The 27,183-nt window shown below is 35.5% G+C and overlaps 1 protein-coding gene across 8 annotated transcripts; it reads left to right on the forward strand.

The window, feature by feature from the left end:
- Positions 1–27,183, forward strand: LOC135582590 (rho GTPase-activating protein 7-like). 8 transcript variants are annotated; one of them, XM_065098648.1, is made up of 23 exons: positions 1–300; positions 366–501; positions 3,201–3,237; positions 4,691–4,767; positions 5,877–5,947; positions 6,045–6,123; positions 6,241–6,385; positions 6,510–6,629; positions 7,232–7,309; positions 7,492–7,547; positions 7,637–7,706; positions 9,647–9,734; positions 11,695–11,938; positions 13,013–13,255; positions 16,750–17,088; positions 17,395–17,444; positions 19,799–19,859; positions 19,944–20,027; positions 23,080–23,193; positions 23,275–23,444; positions 24,667–24,736; positions 26,482–26,679; positions 26,753–27,183. In XM_065098648.1, exons 2-23 carry the CDS (start codon positions 439–441, stop codon positions 26,939–26,941), a joined length of 2,646 nt encoding a protein of 881 aa, XP_064954720.1. In that variant the 5' UTR covers positions 1–300; positions 366–438; the 3' UTR covers positions 26,942–27,183. The 8 variants fall into 8 exon arrangements, with proteins under 8 accessions (XP_064954720.1, XP_064954717.1, XP_064954719.1 ...); XM_065098645.1 differs by having other exon boundaries at positions 376–501; XM_065098647.1 differs by having other exon boundaries at positions 1–282.

Below are 27,183 nucleotides of genomic sequence, written 5' to 3' on the forward strand. Positions count from 1 at the left end.
GTGCGGGGTGCGGGGGGAGATTCCGCTATCGCTGCGGTGTCTACCAGTACACTACAAGGGAGGGAGGAAGGGAGTGCATATCTTTTGGCCCTCTCCGCATCATTGCAATCCCACCCCTCGATCGCCTTTCTCTCTCCCCTTTCCTTTTCTTGTCCTCCCTTTCTCTCTCTTTCTTCCCCCCCTTCTCCACCACTTCGGAGCTCGGCACCCTAATCGGACCTTTGGGAACGGCGCGGACTGGATCCTTCGCAATCGACGCCATTGGGCGCGAGGGGAATGCGGGTGCGTGCTGTGCTGATGGTGGGGTTTTTAGCTTCTTGGGTTCTCTGTCTTGTCTTTGCTCTGATTCGTTGCTTGAATCGGAGGTGTTGGCAGGGAAAGGAAGGCTGGAGTGCCTGATCTGATGCCCCTGGTGCGTCCGGTGGGAAGCAGGCCACGATGTCGTCGGCTCCAGCCGCCGCACCGATGTTTGAGCGGCATCGAGCCGCAGCACCCAATACCGTATGTTGTTCTTCGCTGCTACTATGATCTGTTCTTCTTTTCTTCTTTTGGTTGCTGCTGCCGTTGTTGTTAAGGGTTTTAAGTTGTGATCTTTGCTGTCTTTGCGTAATGCTTTTACTGATTTGGGACCATAGGGTAGCATGTTAGTTCTTCTTGTCTTTGAGCACGTCTGGTTCTTGGGGAACCTTAAGCATGGTAAATAAGATGATTGTGATGCAAGAAATTTTACACGAAGTGCAAACTACCCTCCACAGAGGAGCAAGCTAGATCGGATCGCTAGATGGGGTCCAAAATGGATTATAGAATCTCAAAAGTATGATTTCTAATAGGTAAACCACTTGTCTGACCTGTACTGTTAACTTAATTGTAAACCTTAAACACCAAATATGCTCAGGAAAAAGGACTCTTAAGACTCCTTAGAATATATAAGAAAATCAAGGACGCAAATTATTTGAAAATTCACAGAGAAATAAAAAATAATTTATCCCTGTTTTAACTAGGTAACAAATTGAGATTTAACTAAAATCAGGCTTCAGTGCCCTTTTTGAAAAAAGGAGTTTAACGGAGGCCATCTGGGAGCATATGCGTTATTGATAATCTAAAAATCTTTGTTCCACATCAAGTTTTGAAAATATTTGTCGATTACTAACATTATCACCTTATCTTATATATATGTATATATGTTTTTGATTGATCAATTAAAACCTGCTCCTTCAACGTATCTGCTTTCTCTTGGTTATTAATTAGTCATGTTGCACTTGTTGCATTCTTCAAAATGCTAATTTGATCCTCCTTCATTACCTTCTTATGTGGTTGTATATTGCTACTTCTGGATCAATTTGATGTTTTTATTCTCTATTGATCAAATTATCCAATTAACGGCTGAGGTGAAGTATCCATATTTAACTATGGACTGAGATGGCAATGTTCTGATGCCGAGAATCTTGGAGTCCAGATGAGCAAAGCGTAAATGCTTATCACTCGGCAAGAATAAGTAACTAGGAACAGAGTGGAGATTTTCTTCTTCTTTTTCTTCCTCACATTTGGATTTTCAATTTTCATCTAGATCATGGAATATGACATGTCAAGAGCCAATTGATAATTCATAAGTTCTATGGATTTTCTTGCAAACTTAGCAAGAATGATGCAAAATTGAAGTGAAGTTGGAACAATTCATGGAGGAAAGTAATGCTTTTAGTCCTCTATTGTCATACTCAGATTCAACTTGCAAAGGCATCTTTTTTTATCCCTCCTAGCATCACAACATGTGCCAGTTGTTTTATTTTATTTTATTCTTCTGCAGATACAATCCCTGTATGATTCTCATGATATTATATGTTCTAGATAACTTGCCTTAACAAGAAAATGAGAAGCTAGCAAAACTGTCAAACTTTCTTGCTTACTCAATTTACATGTCCTGGGTTTCTGATCTGCTATATGGCTGAGGCAGCAGTGCTATTAGAGGTACCACTATGGTGTATACAAATGTAGCTTAGTGGTGGTGGGGTTTGGTTCTCACTTTTCTGGGATAGTAAATTCTGCTTCAGCTCTGGTATATGGTATTAATTCTTTTTTCTTCTCCAGTACTCTGGTTCATACTTTCTTCAAGGTGGTGACATTGCACCATGTCAATATGCTTCATTTTGTCATGTTGCAAGCAAACATTACGAACTATGTAAAATCCCTCGGAGGGCTAATTATAGATTAACCCTTGTAGTTAGCTACTTTTAGCATTCCGATCTCTATACTTTAAAAAGTTATTTTGACATCCCTATAGTTACGAAAGTGAAACATCCAGGTCTATTTACCTTAACATCATTGGTTTTATCAACGGAAATATGAAAACAAAGAGCAAAAATATAAATTTTAACATTCCAATTGGTGGTGGCGAATGACTGGCGCCCCTGGGGGTCGCTTGTAGCTATTGTAGATTAGGAGAGCGATGGCGAGAGGTGAGAGTTTCTCGAAAATTGCGTCAATGTCGACACAGATGCAGATTGGCCCTCATCTCTTGTCGTTGCTCTCCTCATCTGTAAAGCCACCCGCAGCCTCTAGCGGCGCTGTCGTCCGCTATCGCCAACTGGAACATTAAAATTATCTTTTTGTCCTTTGTTTTTGTGTTTTAGTTGGTAAAACCGATGACGTTAGGATAAATGAATTTAGATATTTCACTTTCGTAACTATAGAGATGCCAATGTAACTTTTTAAAATGTATGGATCGGGATGTTAAAGGTAGCCAACTACAGGGGATAATATGTAATTAGCTTGTTTTTCTTTAATCTGTTGCCTTTATGCATGAGATATTGTGACCTCTGTATTTTATCTTAATAATCAAACAGATACATTTGTCTTTTAAAATGGAATTTTTTTTTTTTGATGTGCTACGTCCAAGTGCTTTGTGCATCAATGCTTCTGGCTGAACTCTAGTTTGAATTTTGGATAACTTAATATATCTAAATGATAATGTATAAGCCTAGTTGTGCAACTTTTGATGACTAATAAGCCTGAGGAAGATCTTTTGCTTAGAACTTGCATATTACACCTCTCTCATTATCATGTGCCATTCATATTTTTGGAGTATCTCAAGGAATCTCAAATGTCATTTAGACTATAAAGAGATGATTTTTTTCCCTTATCTTTTCTGAATCATATGAAAGGTTAGTATTTTACTTCTCGCTAACTTCCAGTTGGTTCTGCAGGTGTTCAAAAGTGGACCACTGTTTATATCATCTAAAGGTTAGTTATGTGCTCCATTTTTTTGTACAATGAGGTGATGCTATATTATATAAATTTTCAGACTGTACAATAGTACAATAGTCCATGTTAATTGTGCTTTTTGAGTATAACGACCTTAGAGTTGCATGTAACATATGTTTGCTGCCTAGATATGTTTATGGATGTCAGTGGCTTTAATTTAAACAACAAATTATCTTTAAATACTCTGTTATCCATTGCAAAATGGAAGAGCACCTTCTCATGGAACTAGAGAGTGCTAGTTATTGTGATAATACCTGATTCTCAATGTCTATTTTGTTGTCAAGAATGTTAAGCTGGCAGGAAGAGTAATACTGGCATATTTTGCAGCTTTCTAAGGCCTACTTTTAGCACAATGATAATTAAGCATCTGTAGTTTTCCATTCGAACGGAATGTCTAGTTTTATTTTAAATATGATTGATCAAATGAGACCACTATACACTTAATAAGGAAATATGCTCTTTTGTTATGTTTTTGATCCTACATCCCTAATCAAGAATTAATGCATTGATAGCATGCTAGTCAATTACTAGTGATACTCAAAATACAAAATTCTGCCAACCAAAATAAAATTTGGTAATGACAGAATAGAGATGTCATTGATTTATTGCAGTCAAGTATGTTCATATTGAATTGTTCAGCAGGTTGTGTTTGGTGAATATAAATAGTGAAGCTGTTGTCAGTATGCCTTGATCTGACATATAGGTGAAGTGAGTCCTAACAAACTCTACATAATTGGCTTGTGAATGATTGATTTAGCCTTCAATTTGATGCCTTGACATCTTGTCATGTTGGGTTGTACTGAAAATGAAGTTTGTGTTGACATTCCTGTGTTGTAATCCCATCTATTTCCTAGTACTACTATAAAAAGTTATTAAAAGTGGAAAGTCATGACCACCCAAATTGGAACTTGAAACGACATATCATGTGGAATTTGATTTTATAATTCAATAATATTTTTTTCTTTATGTTTTTTACTGTTTCCTGGTCCAAAACCCGATTTGCTTTATAACTTCTGTAGCTATCTTCTTTGTTTTAATCTATTTAAGTTTGAAGCCAAAATTTTCTAAAAATTTCTGACATTTTGGGTGTATAGCTATTATGGAGATCAATTGTATTCTCAAATATGCTAAAACACCAAGACATTCTACTTTAAGATATTCACTTATCCGATGTATTCATTTTAGTTGGCTTTAGGTGATATCAATGTGTGTCATTGAATGGATGATAGGACATCATCTTTACTGTCCTGATGATTCCATCAGATAAGTGGACTGTGTTCAGAATATTAATCGGTCATTGTTACTCAGTTTGTTCTTTTCTTCTTGTTATGCTCCTAATAGGAGCCAACAGCTATTTTCTGAGTGGTAACCTCTCATTTTGTTATGTTTTTTCTGTCCCCATAGAGCTTTGAGATACATATAATATCTGCAGGAATTGGTTGGAAATCATGGAAGAGGCGTTGGTTTATTCTCACGCGGACATCATTAGTTTTCTTCAAGAATGATCCTGTATGTTTGATCAGTTATACTTCATACATTTGTGATTACTTTCCATGATCTTAGTACCAGTATGACTTAAAAAAAAAAAGTTATTGCTGCAGGTAGTTTCTGTTGCTATGTTAATTCTTAAAATTAAATATTGGGTTCATTGTAAGGTTGCTCAATTTTGATCTAGGTGGGATGATTTAAGTCATGGGAAAAGCTTTGTTTGTACGTAGGTGTAGGATTGGTGCAGTTGATCCTCCTGCGATACTTTGCATGAGCCTTGTGGACTGTGTTTCATATTTTTCTGTGTAAGGATTTTCTACATCAAATAACAAATTTGAAATAATAAAACCATAGCTTATTGTGCCTCTGCTGGTTTTGTATGAGCACGTTTGTGCAGAATCTTACATAATTTGGAAGCCCTATGATGGAAAAACATGCAATTTTGGATAATTTTTTTGGTGGTCCATTGCATCTAATTTCTAAACATATAGCTATATCTCAAGTCATTTTTGGTGGCTGAGCTAGTTATTGCTGAACTTAGATGTTGCATTTTCTCATGTGCTTCGAAACACGTGTTAACATCTCACAACTTATTGCACATGGTAACAGCTGAAATAAGTTGAATGCATGTGGTAGTATAAAACTGTACTTTGTGTTTGCATTGATGTCTTATTTTAGTGTTCTATTTTTATTGCTATTTCTTCAGGATGCTGGAAGCCATATGCTATTTCTTCAGTATTTACATTGTATTTATCTTTTGATTGAATTAACTATTAGCTTTTCGAAATGAACATACCTGCCAAAACATAGAAAATTTAAAAACAAAAGTAGGAGTTGGGAAGTTTATAGCATGAGTTGTCTGTTCAAAATGATTGGATTGGTCCTTATCTGTATTTGTTCTCAAGGTGAAAGCCATGTGGCATGCATCTTTTTATATGTGATTCTTCTTCCTATTTATGTTTGCGATTCCTATTTTTTCTCTTTTCTCAACTTTTAGGGTTCTCTTTATTGTGTTTGTTTCTAGGTATGGTATATATTTTTTTGCTGAGTTTTTCTTTTTGTTATTGCAAAATCAAATAATACCATGTGCATGGGAGAACATGCTCATTATTATGTGGTTTTATTTGTAGAGTGCATTACCCCAAAGAGGAGGTGAAGTAAATCTAACTTTGGGTGGTATTGACCTAAATAATTCTGGAAGGTAATTCTTGTTATTTAGGGTTGTTGTACAGTTTTCTTTTCAACTCTTTTGTTTGCTGTAATTGATATTTATTGCTTCGTTCAAAATCTATATACAGCGTAGTTGTTAGGGAAGATAAGAAGTTACTCACTGTTTTGTTTCCTGATGGACGTGATGGTCGGGCATTTACCCTTAAGGTGCTTCATCGATTTCTTCTTGTCACGTTTAAGATGAATTTTTCAGAAGGGCTGTTGACATATATTTCTTCTTTCTATCATTAACTTTCATAAGCTTATTAATTATGACTGTACCAGGCGGAGTCATTGGAGGATTTATTTGAATGGAAAACAGCTCTAGAACATGCACTTGCACAAGCTCCAAATGCTGCTCTTGTGATGGGGCACAATGGAATATTTCGTAACGACAATGCTGATACTTTCGAGGGGTCATTCCAATATTGTTCGTTCCATTTACTGAATGATCTTACTTTTTGTGGCTTAACATAGTTAAGGAAGATGAAAATTTGTATTGTCTATCCAATTGAACTTTTTACCATCAACTTACTTTCATGTATCATACGCAGGGAGAGACAAGCGCCCTATCAAGTCTTTGGTTGTTGGTAGGCCCATTTTGCTTGCACTTGAAGATATTGATGGGGGTCCATCCTTTCTAGAAAAAGCTTTATGCTTTCTTGAGAAGCATGGTAGGTCTTATGATAACAGATTTACACTCTATTCATGTTTCCTGATAATGCCTCTTTCTTTTTTTTGGACTTTAATTGCTACATTTTCATATGCTTGATTATTGCATGATACTTAGGTAGGCAATTGCATGTGCCAGTGAAATCTGGTGTCATGCACCAGATTTAGATAGAAAATGGTATTGTGGTGTGTGGCACAACATGACTTGCTTTGACATTGCATGTTATATTTCATCCTTTTATCAAACCAAGCACATCTTGTAGAGAAGTAAAAATTTCTGGATAATTGTTCAATTCAACTGATAGCTGTATTAATTATCTACAGTTAAAGTGGCATCCGTAAGGCAATATATTGTGGTGAGCTCATTAGTAAAACACAATTCTACTGATTGGTTATTCAGTTGTATCAATGCTTGATTAGTTATAAATCACGCACAAGAATCAAAGTTGGGGGTACAAGAATCATGTCTTTGACTGTACGAATTATCTGCTTCACTTGTATCTGAAACAGGACTCGTTCTGTCTTACGAAAGTGGATATACATTTTTGGAGTGAGTGCTTATCTCTAATAGTCAGATAATCAGCTATACAAATTAAATTTGTAGGTGCCAAGGTGGAGGGAATCTTGCGGCAAGCAGCTGATGTTGAAGAAGTTGATCGAAGAATTCAAGAATATGAACAAGGTTAAGTACTTGTTTCATTTTAATTGTACTTTTTTTGTGGTACACAATATACTTATATATAATATTGTAGACTAGACATTTATCCAGACTTTTATTTGTCCATCTCTTGTTCTTTTGTTCTGTGATGTTGCTTCCCAAGATTTGTACATTAATATTAAGACTGTTTATATAAACTCTCTCAGGAAAGACTGAATTTGCAGCTGATGAGGATGCTCATGTTGTTGGTGATTGCGTGAAGGTATTTTTGCTTCTTTTTGAGTTATTACCTGAATGAACCATAAAGGCCTGATATAATTTTCAATAACTAACATTCATGGAACACTGCAGTATGTTCTTCGAGAGCTGCCATCATCTCCTGTTCCTGCATCCTGCTGTACTGCTTTGCTGGAAGCCTATAGTATGTCCATATGTTTGTATTTTTCCAAAAAATAGCTAGCAGATGATGCTTTCTTTTTTGAGACTTAAGGAATTTTATGCTCACTAGAAAAATTGGTGTAATTTAGAAAATAGTTACTGGAGTGGACTACTATAAAAGAATAGCCAAAATTATGTGCACTGGAAATTTTTTATTGGATAAGGGTTTGAGATCTTTAACATAAGAACACCATTTTTTTGTGTTAATACATGAAGCTTCTATGTAAACTCTTCAAAATTGAAAACAGTGAAGCAATCTAATAGTATAGAAATTCATAATTATAATTTCTAGAGTTCCTTTTTCAGCCTATTATTTTAAAGTTCATATGTATTAAAAATACATTTGTCAATTATGCAGTAGATTACTGATACATAGTTCTCATGAAAAAAGATTACTAATTGATTGTTGTTGTGTTAAATTTCTTAAATTATAGGTATACAGTAAGTTGTCTTATTGAAGTATTAAGCTTGTGGGTATAAATTGTCTTGATACTGTACTAGTATATGTTGCAATTAAAGATGATCAAATTACTTTCAACAGTCATCATTGGCATTTCCAAATATTGTTTGCAACCATCCAATATTTCTGAATTCCATCAACAAAGATTGACGAACTTCTTTTTCACCCTTTAGATCAGCTTGAGAAACATCGGCTTACTTTACTGGAAAGGACCTAGTCTTGGGTACTTCGTTTGGTTAGGTTTATGAGATTTTTTACCACTTGAGTTCCTGATGCAATCCACACAACGTCTCTATGAAATGACAGACTGGCTTACTTGCAAGCTATGGTTGACTAGTAAATTGCAATTTTCATAAGCTTTTCAATGTAGATTATGCATCAATATATGAATACATTATGATATTTGTGTCGTATAAACCTATCAACTGTCACTGCTAATAGATTGAATTTATCTGGAAGCATCTAAATATTCTAATTATCATTCTAAAATTAATTGATAGGTAATGATCATAATTAACCCAGTAAGAAATTGCCTAAACTTTCAATTTTAAAACTAGAAACTTGGTTTATAAATCAATAAAATTAGGCCTTATAAATTAAGGAAAAATAGACAAAAATTTGTGAACAGTATCTATATGAAATGTAAGAATTATATCCACTTGAATAAGATTATATGCAGATTGCTAAGGCACTACATGGACTAATTTGCACAGATTCTATAGCTTTATAAACAGTACAAAGTGCACTAAATGTTGGATATGGTATGATTTATCAGCCAACCATATTATGCATTAGATGATTGTTAAGATAAATCAACCTCATTCAGGGCTCCATAATTATTTCCATTTAGTCAGATCGGGGAGACTACATGATACTGAACATCTTGTGGTGAATCCATACCAAAAGGTCCAAGCATAATCGTGCTTCCCAATATCTCGCTTCCCAATATCTCCATACATCTATTGGAAGCACCTCCTAGCTGTGTACCAAATCATTTTTTATTCCATGTCTGATGACTGATTTATTCCACAAGAAATCATCATAAATGATGCTGGCTTTCCTGTCTCAGTTCATGATTTAAGGATCCATGTTATAGTGGTTACAAAATGCAATCCTGAGAAAGGGTTTAAAAGTTACTGCTGATGATTTAGTTTCACTAGAAAATTTCATATCATAACATGAAAGTTGTTGCATGCTCATTCAATCGTCATGGGAGTGCTTGTGACCATGATGCATTATGCAACACGTAATGCTTCGTGAAGCAACTGGCAACAATATTATGAACTTGCATCTTACAACATGCTAATGAACATTCATCAATAATCTGCAACACTGCTATGTTATGCAAGGTAAAGCCTATAGGATGATGCTGTCAGACTAAATGTCCTCCTTGTGTTAGCTTTTCTCTTTTTTCTGTATGATTTTGTGTTGATCTATTTACGTTTGTGTTATACTTTAATAAGGGCTGGAACACCAGGAGGCTCGTGTAAATGCTATGCGTTCTGCAATATCTGAGACATTTCCTGAACCAAATCGGCGGTTGTTGCAGAGGTTGGTTCTCTTAGTTGATTATTAATGTATTCTTGGGCACACTATTTTTGGTTGCCTTTTATTGCAATTTAATGGTTTTTTATTTTTTATTTTTGATGTTTATTTAACATGCTATTAGAGCAACAACTCTTGTTGTTTGTGCTTGTTCCCTTTTTAAAGATCACACAAACAACTTCTCATGGAACCATGTTAAAGGTTATTACTAGCAGTTTTGTTACATTGGTCTGACCTGGAGAATAAATGTGTTATGGAATATATCTGCACTGAAGCTGGATGAGATTTAATAATACTTTGGTTGCCACTTGAGTTTTGAGGGAGTGGAATTTTAAATCGGATGTTCTGTAGTTTGTATCCTTGTCTACATTCTGTTGCCATTTGTGTATAAGTGAATCTAGTATCAATTGTAGGCCATCCAGGAAGAAGAAGCCACTTTGGGTATCTTCATGGTTGGCATGATATTAATGAAGCATCAGATCATGTTTCCCTTTTGATGTACGTGGAGTTGATGTTGAAAGGAAGTAGGCAAGGATTATAGTACCACAGCTTTGTTTTCGCCGCATCTGGGCCCTGCATATACTATTAGTCTGTAGGGACCAAGGCAATGGCTGATCAGAGTAATGTTACTTTGTGCTTAAGATGGACTCTTGTAATTATGTTTCTCTATTCTTTGGACTTACTTGATTTGATGTTGATAGATAGCACTTTTCTCAAGCATTTAATAACAGAATCTTTACATAACTTATTGATTTATTTTGTTTGATGATCAACCTTCTGTTCACCGCTTATCGATCCTTTTATTCAAATGCAAAATTATAATTTTACCATGCATAATGTATTAGGTGAGTTAAATAATAAACCATGGTGCGTTTGTTCTTATGCAGAAAATCATACTGTAGGTCCGTTCCCTCTTATTTGCTTCTTCCTCTTATTTAGTCAATATGCTGTTCATCTGAACACTCTCTACTTGATGGTGTGCCCTTCTTTTAAATGGTACTTTATTTCTTATGCCGCACTTGTTGATTCTAGATTGTTGTCTTTTACTTTGTTGTCTCAACTCTCGAATGATGAGAGAGTCCAACATCAAGTCTTTGATCAACTCTTGAAACAACTAGATCTTTGCTAAGTGCTAGAAATTTTCTGGGTTCTGATTGACGAGTAATGTGAAGGATGAAAAGATGAGAGAAGAAAATTTTGATGTAGAATGCGACTGAGCTAAAGCATGCCCTGAACAGCACTTGTGTATATTTATGCCAAGTCTGTCAACTCCATGTTTATATATAAAGGAGGGAAAAAATCTAGCACCATCAGTTCTAGTGGCAATATTCAAGGGAAAGAAATCAAACATTTATTTATATGACTGTCAAGTGATGGATCCTCGCAAGTCTTAGCAATATTCATTTCTAGTGGCATCTTTATGAGGTCAATCTCCTATCAGGAGGCATGCTAACATGAACCAGTTTGTCAGTGTAGTTATATATTTGGTCTTTTAGAACAAGTACATGCATCACTAATTATACTTGTAGACAATCCCTATTAGGTGATCACAAAAATAACTTGTTGCTATGGTAACAATTGGCGAGTTGTCCTTGCATGAACTGCATCTTGCTTACATGTCACACTTCTCTTTCTTCATATGTTCACAACTATGGTCATCGAGGTAAAACACTAGACCTCCACAGAGTTTTCATTATTCTGCTTTTTTTGGTTTTGAATTGGTTATGTATTTTAGATTAGTCACTGCCAATGTGCCTCAGTCTAATTTGTTTTACAACAGTCTTCAACTTGTCATAGTTACGGTTTATTAGTTTGTTCACCAGACGAGAACAATTGTTGATAAAAGGCAATTAGATATATGATTTATACCTTCCTGCCATTTATTCGACCTTTTTATTCCGCTGAATCAATGGTTTAATTGCTGGATGTATTGTTATTTCTTATTCTGTTATCCGTTGTTTCATAGGATTTTGAAAATGATGCAAATTATTGCCTCTCATACTGCTGAGAATCGGATGACTCCATCTGCTGTTGCTGCTTGCATGGCACCTCTTTTGCTGAGACCACTTTTGGCTGGCGAATGCGAGCTGGATGATGACTTCGACATGAATGGTGACAGTTCTGCTCAGCTTCTGGCAGCAGCAAATGCAGCTAACAATGCTCAGGCCATTATCACAAGTCTCTTAGAGGAGTATGAAAGTATATTTGATGTATGTTTCTTAACCGTCGATTCAAATTTTTTCTTCACACTGTTAATGATATTGTTTTGAAGTCTGATGTTTGAACTTCAAGTTTTGAAAATTAGGAGGGTCTGTTGTTTGGAAAGGGAAAAAAAAAATCCAGGTCAAGTTGGAATTGGATCAGCCAGACTTGAGGATGCGGAGAGATGGAATTAACAAAGACTTTTTTCTCAGAATTTCAGAAAGAATTAGAAAAAAATAAAGTATGAATAATTATATAAAATTTTCTTATATCTTTAGATACTAAAATTATTAAAAAAGGTTGAACAACTTCAATTTTGTATCCCAAGTACCTAAATCTAAATTTAAAATTTTATGAATTTTGAGATTTACTTTTATGTTACTCTTTTCATTACTTCAATTTTTTTTAATTTATTTAAAACAAAATTTTAAGTGTCTAGATATCCCTATTTATGTATGGTCATATATAAAATGTATAAGAAGTTGGTTTCCATTAAATTATTTTAACTGTATTTTCATCTAAATTGATTAACTACATATTTGTACTCAAATTGCTGCTATATTCTTTTCTAGCGATCCTTTTTGCTTTAAAATGATATAATATAATTTGTTTTGAGCAATTTTGCCAAGAGTGAGATTTCCTAGAATGAATGTCTAAGGTAACTTCTAATTGAAGTGACTTGTTCAGATCCTCCTCCCTTATCATCTTAAATGTTGTTTTATCAAACTTGTTCATTTATGAGCAACAGAGTTTAAAATGATACTTTAACATTGCATATTCTTCTGATTAGGATAACAGTCACTGCTATAATATACATAAACTTTATTCTAAAATTTCTATGTTCCATATGATGCAAACATTTGACATAGTTTTCCATCCGATATGCCAGAATCCACTTAGTTGAATGTGGTTGAGAAAGACTAACCATTTGCTTGCATGATTTATTTAGTTGATTTTTCCTGCATTTAACTTGTCATTTTATGTCATCATTTTTTCCATGACCTGTTGTTGCTTAGATCAGGTAATCCTGACTTCATTTGTCCCTTTTTCTTTATTTGAATATCATAATGTTCGTAATTTAGATTTTAACTTCGTCACAGGAGGGTAATTCACAGAGATGCTCACTCTCATCGGACTCTCAGATTGGAGACACTGGTAGTGAAGAGTCTACTGATGATGTCAATACAGATGTTAAAGATAATGGCTATCATGATGTAGAAAATGATGCAGAACCAGATGTGGATGATGATAATGATGAACGTGTGCTTAGTGGAAAATTGAGCGAAAGCAGTGGATATGATGGCAGCGACCTTTATGAGTACAAGGTTTTTGTTCCCAATTTTATAGAAATTTTAGTGCTAGAGTTTTCTATATGTATGTTGCATTTGTTATCAGTTTTATGCCTTTTCATTGTTTATATCATTGTTCTTCCTGTGGTAGAAACTGCAGAAACTGCTTTTGAATTTAGTATCTTTGTCCGGTGTAATTGCATGTGCTTCGTAAGAATATCATGTTTATGTGTAGCATAAGGTTAGCAATATTTATATTATTTGCATTATTTGCTTTGAAAATGAATGACCTTTATGATTAAATGAGAGGTCAAGTCACTGTTGAATCTATTGAGCATTTCAACTGCATTTAAATGGTCGATTTGCAAAATCATTTCAACATGTTATTTATTCTAGTTTCTTGAATTCTTAAATCTGAAATATTCAGTCAACAGATTCCTAATGTATTCTTTTATTAAATATAACTATCTGATCATGTGTGTTAGTTACATAAGGCTTGCATAAATTTAACTCAAATTGTTAATTTATGGCTGTGTCATTCTTTCTGTTATTACTCATGCACCTAACTTGCATCTGTCAATAGGTTATAAGTGGTCTGCTGTAGGATAGTTGGTGCATTCTCTATTCCACATCATGCATTGGTGCAACATTGTTACCATCAAGGTTCGTAATTTCGCATCGTATCGGTGTTTCGAGCTTTGCTCAGTATGATACGGTATAGGTGTATCGAGCGGTATGCTAGGGTGTACCGCTCGATATATATATATATATATATATATATATATATAAAGGAGGCGTACACTGCCTTGGCGACGTCGCCTCCTTTTCTTCTCCTTGTTGTGTCAGATGAGGAGAAGACCGGTCTTCTCCTCATCTGTGGCGTTCGGTGAGGGCGTCGAAGGCCGTAGATGCCTCCGGCCTTCGACGAAGAACGTGGTAAAGCCTGCAGGCATCTTCGGCCTTCGGCGAAGAACGCGGCGAAGGCGCAGGCATTTCCGACCTTTGGTGAAAAACACGGCGAAGAAGAAGCCGAGCTGCCGCCCCTCCGTTACCTTATGGATCGGGATCGTCGAGGGAGGGCGGCACCGGATTGGAAAGCGTCGAGGTTCTCCCGAGTCTCCCTCTTCTTCGAGCACTTTCTCCCTCTTCTCCCTCGTCGCAGCCAGGCTGATATCGTCCGGTAGCGGGCTGTCCGTGTACCGGTATGTATCGTCCGATACAGGTGGTATCATTCGAAATTAAAATCCTTGGTTATCACTAATTTAATCCTGTAGCTATGGTGTCATATTGGAAAACAAGGAGAGGGTAGACTTAAATGTATAGATTTATTGGCTCGTAACCTGATATTTGGGAATAAGCATATTGTGCTACATTGTCAAAGCTACAGTTTGTACCATTAATTGGTTCAGTCGGTCTCCAGAGTGGTGAGGAATGGTATAGTGATCTGTAAACCTTTTCTTATAGGTTAAACATGTTATGAGATGGTGTACATCTTGCTCTTGCGAGGGTACTTCTCCAGACAGTCCATCATATTCAAGACATGGATTTTCAGCTATCCTGGTGAGAATTTTGGGCGATTGAGTAGCTGATTGTGACAGTCCAATAATCATACATTGGCATAAAAAAATGTGTGGTCTCATATATATGGTCATAATTGCTTTGACCATATATTTGGGATCATATACTCTGTTCCTGCTTTATGTAAATGGGCCAATAGGTTGCACAGTTGGTGATATCTATAGTGCCTTTTATATGTTGTAGATAACTAGTTAGCATCTATGTGATATATTTTCACTGTGAAAAGTTCTTGAACATGGCATTGGATTTACCTGAAAATATGTGAAATTAACTAAGCATTGAAATTTAGTTGCACCAAATTACCCTTGAAAAATTACCCTTGATTATTATGAGCCTTATGACCATGGTAACAATTATAGCCTGCTTTTATGAACAATATTGACCATAGTTCTATATACTGAGCGGGTTGGTATATATCACTTAGCATGATTCGTCTTACCGGTCCGTATCGGTGTACCAACCGATTATCGATATAGTATGTACTGATCCATATCGATGTACCATCACATATTACAGTGGGGCATGCTGATAGACTGGGTATGTACTGTCCATATTGGTTTCTTATCGGACTATATATACCACTCATATTGGGCGGTATGTCATGGTACAACAAACCTTATAACCTAGTACATACCAGTTTGTCAGGTCACCAGCATGCAGACCTTCAAAGGAGAGCTTACAGCTTGGTAAGCCCCATGAACCAGGTGATTACCTTGATTCTCTCTCTCTCTCTCTCTCTCTCTCTCTCTCTCTCTCTCTCTTTTAATTGAACAAATTTATTCTTTTAAAACCATAATAAACCATTAACCCAACCCACCCTGGTGTAGTCTCTCTCTCCTACTTCTGCAGTTCACCCATGCCCTCTCGTGTTGCCTGCTGCCTTAGGCACCTGCTGGCCACCCCTTGCTCTTTCCAATACTCCTTGCTTTCCTCCTTCGGTAGCTGTGTGTTGCCCCCTGCCCCTTCCAATACTCCTCGCCTTCCTCCTTCCATCGACACTGCCTCCTCCTGGTCACTTCCTCCCCCTCTCTTCTACACTGCCTCTCCCCTCTTCTCTGCCTCCTCCACCTCCCACTCCTTCCTCTCTGTCACCTCTTCTTCTCCTTCTTGTACTATTCCTCCCCCCTTCTTTCTATTGTAGTATGTTTGATTATACCGACACGCCCCTCTTCTTCGTATTGTGGTACATTGCGTCATACCTTATGTCAGTATGCCAAAATGGACCATACCTGTGCTGGTCTGGCCATGAAATTGGAAGGGTCCGGTACCCAAAATTGAAAACTTTGATATTGACTTGTGCATAGTCAAGGAAGATTCCACTATCACTTATTAGTCTACTTTGTTTGTTCACTGTCTAGTCATGTGCAGGCATGCATCTTTTTCTGTGTGCATTGGGGGGGTTGACCTCTGTATGAGTTGAACACTCTGATTTGAGTTGTAGATAACACTAAGGGACACCGGTTGTTTTAATTTATTTTTGGGATATCTTAGGCTATTTTAAAGAAGGGTTTATTCAAAGATGAACTATGTCCTATTTTCTAGTGTGTGTGTGTGTGTGTGTGTGTATATATATATATATATATATAATACATCAGAATTATTTTTTTCTTCGTACCACCAATCTGATTTCGTCTGACCTGGTTGATTCAATTGTGTTGCCACTGGTCAAACGTGATTGATTCTGGTCTTGGTGAACTATGATTGATAACATAAACATAATTTCCTTATCATGTTAGTAGTAGTGTATCAATTGCTAAATGATTGTTAATTACTTCGATAATTTTAATGTCAGTGCTTATGCTAAATGATAAGAAATAATTCTGTTTGTACTGTTCAAATCTTGATGGTAACAATATGTTTGGTTTCTTTGTTTGCTTCAAATTTCCATGCTTTTTATCTTTGTGACTGGTCTACTCCAGTTTGGGTTTGTGATGTTAATTTTGATTCATTAGTTCTTAAAGCAGGAGTTTGCTGGTGATGATTCAGATCCTGAATCTCCTCATAATAATCAGTCTTCAGCAACAAAAACAGAGTTAGATGTGGCCAAAGTTCAACATAATGAGCAAGCTTCAGCACACAAAAGTACTGAGAAGTCACTTACTGAGAAGGATGCCTCCAGTGTCTTAGCTACCCAAGAGTCTCCCTTGTCAATGGGAGAGATTCTATCTTCACTACATCCAGGAACTTCTTTTCCAGCTCATGTAACTGAGTATAATGTTGATAGATTTTCAAGTAAAGTGAATGGATCACACACTCATATGAAGCGCACTAACTTTTGGGGCCGTAACAATGTAAGTGTTTTAATTCATTAAAGATGTAAAACAACGTAATTGCAGTTGACAAGGAAAATAACAAACAAAAAATTGTATAGTTATGGTTATTTCACTTATTTCATATAACTGTTTCATGCTTTTCATGGGTGTGCTCAGTTTGGTTTTGATAATTTATAATGGAAACATAATTGTTCATCGCCTGCTAAAACTGTCCAATGCATGTTTCATCATTTTACTTTATCCATTGTAATTTAGGATAAGAATGATTTCATAGTTTATTTATAAATGCTTGTAAAAGATATTTGATCAATTTGAATGTTTCAGGCCAGAAAGAATCAGCCACTTGAACAAGTCGATTCTTCTGGTGAAGAAGAGTAAGTTCTTTGTTGCCTTTCTGATTTATGTCGATAAGGATAATATTGCACACTGAACTATATTTGGATTTATATTTTAATTCCTATAATCTTGATTTATCTCTCTTTGGTTTTTACATGATTATTACATGAACAAATCAAATTATAGAAATATACTTGCAAAATTGATTTACCTGGACCTGGCCATCTATAAGAACAAAATGCTGAGATCTGTTGTAGTTCATCAGGAACTAATGAGATAGCAAAAGCATACCTAATGAGATAGTGAAAGGCATAACTTTTGGTAAAAATGTGATTTGTTCCTTAATATAATCAAAATGATGGTGTTGTATCATATTGAAATAAACCAAACTTACTAATAATCAATGATGAGTTAATAAAATTTAATTTAACATGTTCGATTACACATTGTGTTTGGTGTCATCATCAATTACATAGCTCCATGATTAAAACTTTAAAAGCTCAAGCCAGTGTCAGATCCAAACCAGTACCATTGGCACTAAAAGAAAAAATAAGAAAGTGAATGCTGACCGGCACTAAGCTATATGGTCCTGCAAGCTAGTCATTGATTGGACCACTAAATGTTGCTTGGTAATATCAGTCTGATGATCCAGTCATATGTAAAACCTTGACTAAAATAACTAATTAATTAACTACTAAGCAATACTCAAGTTTCTACCACTTGCATCCTGTACCTCCGTACACTGATGACAGATCCCGAGGATATTAGTCAAAGTGTCAAACATGATGACCTCTTCAAAAGTGCAATTTCTACATAGGAGTAACAAGTTGCAACGATCAAAGCTGTCAGATCATCTGAACCCAACAGTGAGCTGTCAGCAACGTATTAATCAAATCACAGCACAAGAAACTTACAAAGATGATTCATGATCTTCCAAAATCCAAATGCTCGAGGTTTCATGTGGAGACATTGATAACCTGATGTATTCTATCTGTCTACTTAATGTTGCTTTCAGGGCTATCTTATTCTCTAAACTGTGCTGAACTGTACTACCATAATGGTCATTATGAATCATACAGATTTTCATGGAATGACATTTTGATTCGAGCGAGGAAATGTTTGTTTCATTTATTTATAAGAATATGGGCCTGTATTTGTATTACAAGGTTCAGTGCACTTGCGAGCCCTTTGTAACAAGTCCAAAGTTGAACATTTATCATGGAGTTAAGTTGCTTCTGTAATCTGAGCTATCACCTGGTGCATACAATGGAGAGAAGTTTTATCTTTCTCATGGTTTGGAATTTTGAACCAACACAGGAAAAATTATGCATTTGCAAACTGAAAAATTGGGTCATATTTCAAACTATTAGAATATGGACTGTAGTCTGATTTTCTCATGTAGTTGTATAGAATACTAGGCCAATAAAAACTAAGACATAACTATAATAAGTAGTTGTCATCTATATCGATCTTCTATTTCAGTACACCATTATTCCTATCAATGGCCATGGACTTCCACTAGTGGCTTCTAATATTTTTCCTTTTAGTCCCAGCAATCACGCAACACATGGACATTTTCTCCCCAGTTTAACTATAGTTCTTCTGTTTTATGAGTTCCTTTTTTCTCAATCTCTTTTTGTTTTTGTTTAATTGATCCAAGAAAGGAAGCTAGTCTTTTTGTTCATCTTTATCTTCCATTGGATATGTGACTTCATTTTTAACTCGATTTTGCTTAAGTCATATCTATATAATTTAAGGACTGCTGTTTTCTGGCACACTAGTTTGCCAATACCTATATGGTCTAGTATGTGCTCTGTCTATTGGAGTGTGTCTGTGCCAGTCAAGCTGGCTATCAATTAGCATTAACCAAATGTCCGCACTTACCTTTTGTGACAGCTTGGTCCTCGCCAATACCTTGCTGGCACCTTATGTTTTGACCCATGCTGCCAGATGTTGGCATTCTAATCCTTGATAATGATGTCTCTTGAGTTGGCTAGTGAGTCAGTGGTGTTATATTCATAGAGCTCAGTTTATGGAATGGATCCATACAGCCAATTCCACAAAGCTGAGAACATGAGCTTATGTTTTTCTTCTCTTTTGATGGCTTGTGACGTCTATTTTGCCTTGCTTTTAACTCATATAATAGCTGAACTTGTTGATATGTTAAATTTCAACTGTTGAAGAGTTGTGGTTTACTTCTTCCTCAATAAGTAGTAATATATCTGTTAGAAAATTGCTTTAGCTATCCTAATAGTATATTTTTGTTATCCACAGATTTTGTTAGTGCATTCTAAGATCACATCTTTTAGAAACTTCCTTGAAAGTGGATTTTTTTCTCTAACCTACTTGTTACTGCAAATTTTCACTGCTAATTGGAAGCTAAATTTGTTAGGCTTGCTATTCAAAGGCTTGAGATCACAAAGAATGACCTACAAATAAGAATAGCTAAAGAGGTATGATATGAATTTCCTCAAGACATATTTGGCAGAAGGATAACTCAAAAGTGATTGCTAAGACATTCTGAGATTACCCTTTAGGCAAAAGGCAATGCAATTCTACAAGCAAGTTTGGAAAGAAGAAAGCAGGCTTTGCATGAGCGTCGATTAGCACTAGAGCAAGATGTATGCATTCTTTTTTCCAAAGATATGTAGCATACTGTTCTTCGGTATTTGATTTGGTCAATGCATCTCATACTTTTGCATTATTTAAAAGCTGTCACATGACAATGGAACTTCTTGCTTGCTTTTATAACAGTATTTCAGTGTTCTATAAGAACTTGCTTCATTAACATTAAATAAAATCACAGATTTTTGTTTCGTTCCATGGATGTATGCAGATATTCTTTTGGCATGGAATGATTCTGTGCTATGCTAGTAGGCAGGCACAAGCCTGTGTTAGTTGGCATAGGCCAAAAATTGGGCTTGTTACTTGTTGGCAACTTTCCCATGGATCAGCAATGGTTAAAGTCGGTGCCATCTTGGCATAATTTTTTTTACTTGCTGATGTGTTGGTTTGCCATTATGAAATGGGATAAAATTCTTTAACTCTTTTTGGTACTTGTGGTATAAGTTTTTGCTTGACCTGCATTTACGCTTGCTTTTTTTTTTTTATCTTATATTATTGTGGTACCTAGACTTTTCTGATGTATCTTATTTGTTGATGATATTGTCTTAGCTGATGTGCTTAAATAAAATTAATCTTAAACTTGAGTTGTGGTGACAATTCTTGAGAAACTAAAGGTTTTTAGAGGTTTTAGGCTTAGTAGGAATATGAATAAATATATGAGATGTAATTTTAATAATATTATGAATAGACAGAGGATAAGTTAAATGGCAAGAAGTTTCATTAAGTAATAGTTTTAGTTATCTTGGATCAATTATTCAATAAGATAGAGGGGCATCGGGATTAAAATATCAATGTAATTTTAATAATATTTAGAATAGACAAAGGATAAGTTGGATGGCAAAAAGTTTCATTAAGTAATACTTTTAGTTATCTTGGATCAATTATTCAATAAGATGGAGGGGCATCAAGATTACTCTATAAATAAGATATAATTTATGGAGTAAAACCAAGATGATTAAAATATCGAGGGGCATTAGGATTCTTATGTGATCATTAGTACCTTTAAGAAGGGTAAATTTTATAAGATAAATGTTGGATCAACAATGTTTTGGTTGAGTGTTGGGCAATTAAGAAACAATGTATATAAAAGATTTGTGAGATGAGAATGTTGAAGTGGATGTGCATATTTCTTAGGAAAGATATAAAAAGAAATATTTTCGTTCATGAATAATTAGGTATTATATCATAAGATAAAATAATAATCGTTTAAGATGGTATGGACATGTGTTCAAAAGATAATATCTGCTTAGAAGAGGTGAAATGAATATTATTAATGCTATATGGAGAGATATGAGGAGTGGTAAAGAGAGATCGAAGTAGATAAATAAAATTTTAAATTGTGATAATTTAACTAAATATATGATTCTTTAAAAAATCTCAATGACGGTAAAGAATACATGTTGCTGACTCCAAATAGTTAGGACTTTATGGTCTTGTTATTTTGTTATTATTGCATATTCTTGTGAAACATCAGCTGACTAACTTAAATTTGCTTCCTTACATAAAATACTTGGTGCTTCAAACAATGACACTTGAATAAGTTGATTAGATTCACATGTTCTCAGGGGTAAATATGTATAGTACAGTGTTTTGTCCTTGACATCTCTCTCTTCCTCTCTTCCTCTCTTCCTCTCTACGATTATGCTTTGTGATCTCGTGCAAGTAAAAGTTTATTTGTTTTTTTCTCAATATGGGTTTTAGTCTTCGGTCATAAAGAGTTCCTTTATCATGACTAACTGAACGGAATTTTTCTTGTGGTTACATGATTATTTGCTAGATGAAGCTTATTGGATGCAAATCCTATCTCTAAATTCTTTTTTAAGCATAGTGGTACATGCTAAACATTGATTTTCCTTTTAAGATCCTGATTTTTAATGGTATTGTTTAGTTTAGATGGATATTTGTACAAAGATGAAGTTAAAAAAAGAATGCACTTTAAAGCTAAATGGTGAAATTTAAAATACCTAAACATAATGCAATTCAAGAGAGTAGAAATCGAAGAAATTTAATGCTTTACATTGTGGGTGGTAATAAGTATGTGCATTAGACCGTAGCAAAAGGACACCTTGGACAGTTCAATGTAGTAATCTATAATGCCATGAAGAGAGGTCACTGGCATCAGGACAATGAGTTTTTTGTAAGTTATATATCATTATAGGTTTGAAATAAGGTTTAGTTTTTGGTCAATATCTTTCACATCTGTAATGGTAAACTTGGCATATTTAAGATATAACTTCTATAGTGCATATCGTTATTTCTTTGATCAATGAGAATTTAGTTGAAACTTTGAAGTAATTTGAAAATTGAGCTGCAGAGACAAAACCAGTAGTTGTAAGGATGGCCTATAAGATGATATGATTCTTTAGAAATGAGCTGCATTTTAAGCTATATGACACTATGCTGATCAAAACTTAAACTTCTTAGATGTCTTAGGGCAGTTTGCATTATAAGAAGCCCAGTTTAATATTTAACACAAGGAAGGACATGTATTAATCCATGGCTGGACTACTACGAGTCTAGTCCGTGCTGGGGTACTGACACAAGGTATCCTGATGTGTACTGTGATACCATTTTGTTGTGGGAGGAAGAAGGATGCAGCAGGAAGGAGGAAGAGGAGGCAACGATAGAAGAGGGAAATTACTGATTCAGCAGCAGATGTTGGGCAACAGCGTGCAGGATACAGCATGCAGGTGGTAGAATAAAGGCTGTGGCACACAGTGGCAGCAACTCTTGTGGGCTGCGACACTCCTGAAGGGCTGGGAAAGAGAAAAGTAATTAGGCCTTTTAAACTGGATTAGAGTGCTTGAAAAAGGATGGTCCATGTTTCTGTTGTTTATGCCTAGACCGGTAAATACCAATTTATGGACTGGTTCGGGTGAAATTATATTATTTGGTTTAACGTTTTTACAGATTGGAACACTGATGTGAAAAATCTCATGTTCGTTCGTGGTCCTAGCTATTTTTGGTTTATATTAAAGTAGTTGTTATATACGCCATTACTTGCCAAGACGGAATCAATGTTCTGAACTTCTATAGATTTTTCTTTAGGTATCGAGATTACAAGAGCAATTACAAGCTGAAAGAGACCTTAGAGCTGCTTTGGAGGTTGGTTTAAGCATGTCTTCTGGACAGATTTCCAGTTCACGCACAATGGATTCCAAGGTCTGCTGATTTGTTTTCTGATGTACTATTATACTTCGAAGGATAGATTGGATTCTGAAACATGTTTTGCATTCTATGAAGACAAGGGCAGAACTTGAGGAGATTGCTCTTGCTGAAGCAGATGTTGCCAGATTGAAGCAAAAGGTTGCAGAGCTCCACCTCCAACTTAGCCAACAACGGCAAAATCACTATGGATCCATGCCTCATGCATGTGACCGATATCAGCACCTTCCAGCTCATCTTTCACAACAGTAAGATGCTGTCACATAAATTTCATCTGATTTGGATCTTTCTGGCATGTCAAATTTGTTTATTCTCCTAGGAATCATGCTTGTGAACAAAATGCTGATTCTCTGTCTTCAGCAATGTCTTTTGACTTTTTCCTGCCATCTTAGGGTTTTCTGTTTTTCTGATTTGGTATTTTGTGTGGATTGAGATTCTATTGCATAGGGATTTGTCACAAAAGAGAAAGCACTATTCCAAGAAAACATTTGAAGATTTCATAATGAGGTGATAAATGACCTTGTTTTCATTTATTATTCATTTTTGGTATACCATTGAAATAAAAGAAAAAATTAACGACTAATTTTTTTATCTTATAGTATGAGACAAGAACTTGGGAAGAGCATCAGAAAATGTGAGACTTGGCTAACCGAAAACAAGAAATCTTGATGCGGCAAATGGAATTGATTGGACCTAAAATTTAAGCCCAAGACTAGACTGAGTTTTAGACTATGAATCAGGTCCAATTAGTCAGAGTACTGAATGATACTTTGGCTTAGTTTGTGTTGGTGAGATCTAGTTATGTTGACTTGGGTCTTCGGCTTCATATTGGTCCCATCTTTAAGTTGATAGATTTCACTTAAATGAGCCATCAATGTGGTCTTTTATGTTGCTTCTTTGGCTATTTTGCATTGACTCAACTTGGTTGAGGGGTTGAGTCATGAATGAGTAAAATAGAATCAGTAGTGTTGATAGCCTGTTTGGCTATTTTGGCCACCTAATGTTGGCTGGAATCTTCTACAACATTTCTTCTTTTTCATTAAATATGACTACAGTTAATTGAATAACACTGGAGAGAGGATAAGCAGAAAAAAGAAGTATTGACTTCAGCAGGAATATGACTATAAAAGTACGATTAGATCGAGGAATAAGGTCCTAGTTATTAATTTTATTGAAGGAGAGTACCCTGAACTTTATAGGATAAACAAGACATTTGCAAGTTTATTCTTTATGTTAATAGAAGACGTAGGACTCTTGGTTGGCACATCGAGTATGATATATAATTCTGTTATCCATGGTACTGTTCTTCATCTGCATTTTGTATACTCTGTTAACATCTGTTATTCTGAAGTTTCAGCTGCAGTCAACGTTGAAATCTTCTTGTACTTTTATGTTGCCAAACTTGTTTCTTAACAAGTAATGTTAGCATGTTTCTTATCTTGCAACCACATTTCCCTCAATATGTTGCAGGAAGATTGTCCAACAAGATTTTGATATGAGCCTTGCTTTTTGCAATCATGAGAAGAAACAAAAAAATGAGGTATGTCTAATTGATTCTTTCTTGCATTATTACAGAGTAAGTACATTATACAATAGCATTTGCGAAGAACATTATGTGTAATAATTATTTAATTATTAATTTTCATAGTAAAAATAAAAATATTAATTTCCAGTAAAGATTCGTTTTCGAAATTAATTTTAGAATATATTTAATATTTTATTTTTGATCCTTTTTATTATAAAAATAATATAGTTAATTAGAAGATAAAATTTCTCGGACTCTTTGAAATACATGTCCCAGTTTATATGCAAATATAAGCTCATATTTTTAGTTTCTAAATACAGAATGTGGTTTTCTATTTACTTGAATTAAAGGTAGACACATTGTTCTTTAGTAGAACAATCATGTACAAAATCCCATAATCTTCAAATTCTTCATAGGTAACTTCTAAAGCTCCTAAGCCCGAAGTGTTGCAAAGATTGAAGATACCTGTTGCACATGATTGAACAGTTTGCTTTGTCAACTTTGTTATAATCTCCTCTAATAAAGGTTTGTATACTTCTATGGAACAAAAGGCCTTAATGACTAAGAGATTAAACTAAGGTATACTATAAATTCAAATCCAAGTCATGCCTCAACTGCTTACGATAAATCATAGGTGCGTCTATATGTAGATTATTAAGATGATTGTGGGAATTTTTTTACCTGAAATTTAATCACTCCATAAAATCCCAGAGACACCTAGATCTCGACAACTTGCCTAAACTACATGATGTCTGTATTAGGAATCTTAGATACCAATTAGGCTCAGAATAGAGAACTCTTGTGACCTCCTAAAACATCAACTAGAAAATAATGATGTATATCAACCCTAAGATCTTTGAGAAACCACAAGTCTAAAACATAAACATACTAGACTAGGCTTCGTCAACCTTCTCCTTGCTCATTTAGTTGTCAAGTGGGAGTCTGCCTCCTTTTTCTATTCCAATTAAAATTGAGGTTGAATTTCCTATCTTATGTTGGATAGCTCATCTTTGGCTCAAACAAAGAGTCCTCTAGGAGTTTGATTATTCATCTCAAAGTTGGGTCAGGCCTTCTTACGATAAGCTAGATATGAGGGTTGGACTTCAGCTGATTTGGGTTCTCCACTGGTAGCGTAATGCTCGATTGGTTTTTATAGCTTTGATGGGTTTCTTTGGGACTTGTATGAGCTTCATCGGCTTTATGAAGCCTCCAACCAAAATGACCGGCCAAGTTGCCTACCTCAGATCTTACATTGAATTAGTCATCATGAAGCTCTTTTATATTGTGTGTGTGTGTGTGTTTTTTTTTTTTTTTTACTTATTTATTTATTTAATTATTTATGGCTTATAAGGGTAACACACTGCATGTATTAATCCTTCCTCAGATCTTACATTGAATTAGTCATCATGAAGCTCTTTTAATTAAATGTTTAACCAAGACAGCTTTTTCTACAAAGTTGTGTGTGTGTGTGTATTTATTTCATATAACACTGCATGTATTAATCCTTCTCAGATCCTACGTTAGCGGGAGCCTTGTGCACTAAACCATTGTTATAGGTTATTTGGAGCATATACATGTACATTTCTACTGGGTTTTAACATTTCTTTACCAGGGGCATTTGTTACTTAATTTGGGATTTTTAGTTAAAAATGAGACGTAGATTTATCTGCTTAAGCATTCAATTCGTTAGTAACAAATGGAAGCCTTTAAATACAAACATGTTTGGTAATTTTAATATCTCATTTCCTAATTCATTGCAGGAAAGCTCATCAGCAACAGATTGGAGGAGCATTAAGCCTCAAATACCACCTTATGCTGGTTCCAAGCAGCTTTCTAGGAAACATTCTGCAGATAAAGCAAGCCTGAGCGACTTAAAAGGTATGGAGATGGAGGCATCGACCAGCATGCCATCAGAAGCCAATCCTGGCATGGCTAATAGCTCGCCCAAGATGATCGAGGTAAGGAGAGCCATTTTTAAAAATTTACTAGGTCTCTCATAAACATGATTCTTCACGAGGAGCTTGTCATCAGGGTGCGGAACATCCAAGACAACCATCGGTGGCATCTTCTACTTTGGTGGAACTAACAACCCGTCTCGATTTCTTCAAAGAGCGGAGATCGCAACTCATGGAGCAGCTCCATAGTCTTGATCTGAGCCATGGGGCATCCTCGCAAAGTCTGGCATACAAACCCTCCCCTCCTTGGAACAATCCCAGATAAGGCAGGCATTCATCATCACCCCCACCCCCCACTTGTATATCCTTGAGTCATGTAATCTGCCATAGCCTTCTTGCCTTTGAGACTGCTTTCGGTGGGTGAGTTTGCTGCATTTGCAATGACTGCTGCAGGAATGTAAATTTTTTGTTTCTTTTTCCCATGTTTTCTTTCTGCTCTTTTCTTTCCTACTTGTGTAGACCAGAGATCATACGAGTTGTTTCTTTATTAGTACGGTTCCATTTCTA

This window comes from Musa acuminata, chromosome BXJ2-3 (genome assembly GCF_036884655.1).
Source record: "Musa acuminata AAA Group cultivar baxijiao chromosome BXJ2-3, Cavendish_Baxijiao_AAA, whole genome shotgun sequence".
In the NCBI taxonomy this organism is placed as follows: Eukaryota; Viridiplantae; Streptophyta; class Magnoliopsida; order Zingiberales; family Musaceae; genus Musa; species Musa acuminata.

Coding starts and splice junctions, on each gene's coding strand:
- LOC135582590 (XM_065098648.1), top strand. CDS start 439: ATGTCGTCGGCTCCAGCCGCCGCACCGATGTTTGAGCGGCATCGAGCC. Junction 5,948..6,044: donor GACCTAAATAATTCTGGAAG/GTAATTCTTGTT, acceptor ATCTATATACAG/CGTAGTTGTTAGGGAAGATA. Junction 11,939..13,012: donor AGTATGAAAGTATATTTGAT/GTATGTTTCTTA, acceptor TTCGTAATTTAG/ATTTTAACTTCGTCACAGGA.